The sequence below is a fragment of the Nanorana parkeri genome, unplaced genomic scaffold, assembly GCF_000935625.1.
Source record: "Nanorana parkeri isolate BGI_ZX_2015 unplaced genomic scaffold, ASM93562v1 scaffold667, whole genome shotgun sequence".
Taxonomy (NCBI): Eukaryota; Metazoa; Chordata; class Amphibia; order Anura; family Dicroglossidae; genus Nanorana; species Nanorana parkeri.
In genome coordinates this window covers 806,437-811,744 of record NW_017306935.1, presented here as the reverse complement: position 1 = coordinate 811,744, position 5,308 = coordinate 806,437, and the positions used below count along the sequence as shown (strand labels likewise).

The following is a 5,308-nucleotide window of genomic DNA, read 5'->3' as shown; positions in this document are numbered from 1 at the left end:
TCAGTGTATATTGCTATATGTATGTGGACACCACTGGAAATTGAGTTCAGGTGTTTTTAGTGAAAAGGTAGGGGAGGGGACAGGGATGTGACATCATCTCTCTTCCTCCAAAGAATGCCTTATATTCTGTACAAAAAAATACATGGCATTTTATGAATGGCCAATAGTGAGGAGGGACGGGTGATGCGACGGGAGCACGCTACTGTGCCCGGGAACTTGGTGTTATGTGCAGGAGATGGCATGCTGCATGGCCATTTTTATACTTTGCAGGGGCCCATCGCACATTACATTTTAATGGCAATGTACACACCCAGTGCGGTCTGTAAATTACAATGTTTTCCTGGAACGTGGCTTTGAGTTGCATCAGGTTTACAGGAAGTACAAGCTCCATCTCTTGTGTAAACACAGAATTAAAATGTGTCTCCAATAAATCCATAGCTTTGATGTGGGTAGGTAAGCATTCCAGTGTTCAAAAGTAAAAGGGAACAAGGCATGTACGGAATCCAAATACAATCACTCTGTCCCTCATAGACACAGCAAGACTACAAAATATGAATTATGAAAAAATAGTAAAAAACAAACCATGGTCTAGAATACAAAATAACATTTATAGTTAATAATGGGGTGAAAACATAACATTTGATAACTAGTTATTTCTGTGAAGTAAAGTTTATGTAAAAACTAAATTCTGTATATGTTACATCTACTTTGTGCTACATCCAAGACACCCCACTACGCTGACTTTCATTTTCTGTCTCTAAAACAAGCAAGGATTTAAACGGTCACATGATCCCAGGTGACACCCCAAGGGCAGAGAAGACACCACGGCACTGAAGACACTGACTGGACGGACAAGAAAACATTGTCCCTGCCGATGAAACCGAGATAAGTCAAAGCTGAACTTATTATTTAACAGAGAGCTCAGCAGAAATGCTCAAACCAATACAATTACAAGTCAAATGGAAAAACTGGGGTTTGAGGGTCGGATTTTCTCTGATGGAAAGTTCTAAAGCCCTAATGTATATGCATGTTAAAGTGGTGCTCACTGCCAACACCTAAAACCATAAATTTCAACATATAACAGAGAATGAATGAAGATGAGAACATTGTTCAGTGACTAAAAATAAAGTGCTGCCAAGAGCAATAAAATATGAAATGAGTCAATAAAGTGGTATACACTATTGCCACACAAGTTCATCTAGTGAAGCCAGGAAATATGATCTCAGCAGGACAGAATTATAAAAATTAGAGAATAGGTCTCTTCTGTCAGCCAAACAGATGTCGGTTTTTACTTATTCAAGGCAAAATAACAGGATTGCTTAAAGCTGCCCATACACCTTACAATTATCTGCAGATTTTCTGTGGTCAGATGGAAAAAGTGCAACAGATTGGCCCAGGTGGAGGAGATTACTCTCCACAATTTCTATCCACCTATAAAATAACCTAAGGCTGCCTATTTATAACGTCTGTTTGGTCTGATGTTTATTTTCCCCTGCAGACTGCAAATTATAGCCGCCTTAGGCAACCAGTCTCTCTCCAAATACTGCAGAACTACATTTACCAGCATGCTTGTCAGCTTCAGGAGAGCCGTAGGCTGCATGTCTGTGTAATGTAGCATACTGAGGGGATGCACAGATAACATAAAACTACAGTATTCTCAAAAACCATAACAGGAGGAGAAAAATCTTAAAATCTGGGAAATGTAAAAGGAAGAGATACCTAGCAATACAACAGCACATTTCATGTTCTGTGTATGTAAAAATATACAAACTGCTCTATACATTGCATTCTGTGTATCTGGAATCTAATCTCCTGCATTTACAAATTTCAGCAACGAATACCTTCAGAGAGGAGTGCATGGAGAAGGTAGAAATATATTTACTGATTGTGCAGTGACTGTAGTAACGCTATTTGAAGGGAGTATGTCCAAACAGAAGTATGAGAGGATGCAAATGCAGACTTGTTTTAAAAGTGGGAGTTCCAAGTCTGCTAACTTCATCCTGACATCACTACACAGAATGTCATTAACCTGGAGTCAGTGAGGAAGTAACCTAGGGGTTAGTAAAGCAAGAATGAAAACACACTAGAAGAATGAACACTAGAAGCTGCAATTTCAAAACCAAGTCGGAAATGGCAGCTTTCAGATTTGTTTACCAAAATGTTCCCTTTAATAAAACTGATAAGATGTCTTTTCCAGGAGGACCTCATCACAAATTCCAACTATGCTGCTGACATGAATTAACTGACATCACCGATTGCTCCATTTCTGTCCTTCTGCGGTGCAGTATTTCTAATGAATAGACATGACTAGGCTTAATCACCCACAGTCTCAAACATCATGTCTTTTTTAAGGAATCCAGTGGTGGGACTTCAGCTATGAACTACCTGGCTTTATCACCTACAACCTGACGCTTACTTTTCCTCTACTTCTTGCATAGTCAGATGTCCTCTTAAGGGCCTGTTCACACCACTGCTTTGCGATAATGTTTTCTCTGCCGCATCCTGCAGTGCCACTACTGCGTGTTGTAATACAGCAGGTACAATTGTAGGTCTCTTGTGGTGTATTAGGTTGCCTAGTCAAAAGAATAGACTGCCTGAATGCAACACATGTTGAAAGCGCCACAACAAATCGCCCTGGTGTGAATGGGCCCTGATGACCATGGCAAATGAGTAGGAAACAGGAAGACTGATGAAGAGATCCCACCAACAAGGCCCCTAAGAGACACACAAGTAGGCTGTAGTTAGATCAGAGGTTATATAAACTTTTACACGGTCATTTAATGCTGTATGTTATTATTATGAACCAACCTTAATACTGCACTGAAGAGGGTATAATGGTGACTGAGAATGTTCTACGCTTTCGGATTCTCTATTTCGGGATATTTCATATCAATGCACATAAAATGTATCGAGCAGAAAGGAGAATATAAGGACCAAACAATACCTCTTTAAGAATTTACTGGTATTGCTTTCAGTATTTGATCTTGCCACTTCCTAAGCATGGCCACCAAGGAGAATAAACCTTACCTGTAAACAAAACAAGCCAGTAATACAGGAACATATTCACTGCCATGTAAAACAGATCTGGTTACGAAAATACAGGGTCAGACTTCATCGGTTTACCAACTATAACTCAACAGACAATGTACAAAAGACTACACAAACGTAGGCCTTTAGTCACTGAAAAATATTAGAACATACAACGATAATGTGCTAAGACTGCACTATATGCATTATGGAATAGAAAGAAGTTTGAAAGAAAAAAACAAAAAACAAGAACATTTTCAAAGAGCAGTTAAACACTAAAAATAGAATTATCCAGTCTTTACAAGTAGATAATGAATAGGAACTTTCTAAGGGTAGCAGATATTATTCTGCAGTGATATACAACTACATAAAGGTATCTGAAACTATTACATACGCTAGATCCTGTGCTGCCTGGCAGCTTGGGTTGGAGTTTGTAGTGCAGTTAAGGTAAAGGTGGGCAGCTGTGTTGAGATTAAGGCACCTCCTCCTGGTTTGGGAGAGCTGTTGCATTGCTTTGATTCCTTAGGGTACATACGGTAGAAGCACAGAAGTATGGGCAAAGCCCTGGGTGAGGTGGTGTGCATGTACGTGACTGTACATAAGGTGCTTTCTTCAAGGTAAACTGAAACTGGAGGGATCAACGTGGAGAGAAGCCAGTGGCCAGGCTGCCACCCACTGTAGGTGTCATGTCCCAGATCTACAAACACAATAAAAACAAATATGTCATAGGCATACACAATTATATTCTTTAGTCATACATTAGTGGAAGCCATATGCCATCATTGAAGACGTTCCTTTTTAGGCAAAATGATTAAATGTGTTTATAAAAACAGTCCATATTTATGGTGGCGGCCATGTAATCCCCATTGATTTACTATACCCTATGATAATCTAGTGTAGTAAGGTTTCACTTTCAGCTAGTCACTGTAGCTACCTGACCTCTACATAGATGGGTAGAAGAAAGTTCTCCTTCTGCACCAAAACTAACAGGATTATTCACAAAAGGGTGAAGAGTTTGGAGAAGGCAGGAGAAGTGAACGATCTAGGACAACATAGCTGAACTGGAAAGTGAGCTCAATTGGAGAATTTTTCCAAATCAGTTATGTTGTCCTAGATTGTTCACTTCTCCTGTCTTCTCTAAACCCTTCACCCTTTTGTAAATAACCCTCTAAATATCTAATTTGATCTACTTAAAGCAGATGTTGAATGAAAAAAATAAAATAAATTGCTTTGTAAATTTCTTTGCCCTAATGTGCATGTATGTGCAGCACACTTTGCATACAAGTGTGCCCTTCACCAGCATTGTCAGTTCGATCTTCGGTCCTCAGCTCTGTCCCCTGCCATCTCCGCCGTGACACTTCTGGGTTATTGGAAGACGTCTTCAGCCACTGAGTGGTCACTGATAATGACTCCTGTGCGCATGCTCCCCGACACCCGGCTCATTCACAGCATCTTAGAGATGCCGTGAATAGTCTGTACACTGCATGGCACATGTACCATATGGTGTACTAAAAAAAAAAAAAAAAGAAGAAGAAGAAGAAATTGCTGAGGGAGAGGGGAAGAATTTTTTTGCCCATAAAAACGTTGCATGTCATGCAATGCACATATATTTGTAGTTTTTGCCAAGAGTGCCACTTTAATACACTTTCCTAGGCGCAAATATATTGATCTGTAAGGATAACAGACATGCATTCAGTCATAAAATGTGACCCCCATAATGTTTTCTAACTGTATACATGCACACAGATTCCTACTGTCCATTGTCAGTCAGGAAAATGAGTGTCCGGTGTCTAAAGGCAAAACAGACAACATGTACAAAGATCACTCAGCTGGAAACTGCATGAATAATTCGGCTTTGTTCTCCACTGTTACAACAAACATTAGACATTGCTTAACCAGCAGGTAAATCGGATCACATAGGTGGGGCTCTACTGACCCATTGGACTTTGAAAGCTCTTTCAATACCTATTGGATTTTACTCTAATTGTGCTGCTTTTCAAACACACAATTCCCGATTTGTTCTGATATTTCACACAGGACCACAGTGTAACTTTTAAACCATGAATATCCTACAACACTTTACTTATGTTTTTACACAGTTTGCACTTTTGATAGTTTGTACTGTTACAAACTGCACATGAAACTAATTTATTTTTTATTTTTACCATTTGCACTTTGAAGGTTCAAAAAATATTTCACAAACCTATTAGATAAAAAAAAACAGCCATTTGTTGGCTGCAGAAGTATTCACACCTGATTAAATATGGTTTGAATCATGTCC

General features: G+C 39.3%; 1 protein-coding gene across 1 annotated transcript in view; it reads right to left on the bottom strand.

Moving 5' to 3' along the window:
* Positions 1–2,975: 2,975 nt before the first annotated feature.
* WDFY1 (WD repeat and FYVE domain containing 1) overlaps positions 2,976–5,308 on the bottom strand; it is a 33,804-nt gene continuing 31,471 nt past the window's right edge. The window contains exon 12 of the mRNA XM_018563488.1: positions 2,976–3,724. Coding sequence (XP_018418990.1) covers positions 3,665–3,724 — 60 coding nt within the window. The 3' untranslated portion in view covers positions 2,976–3,664. The remainder of the gene's footprint in view (positions 3,725–5,308) is intronic.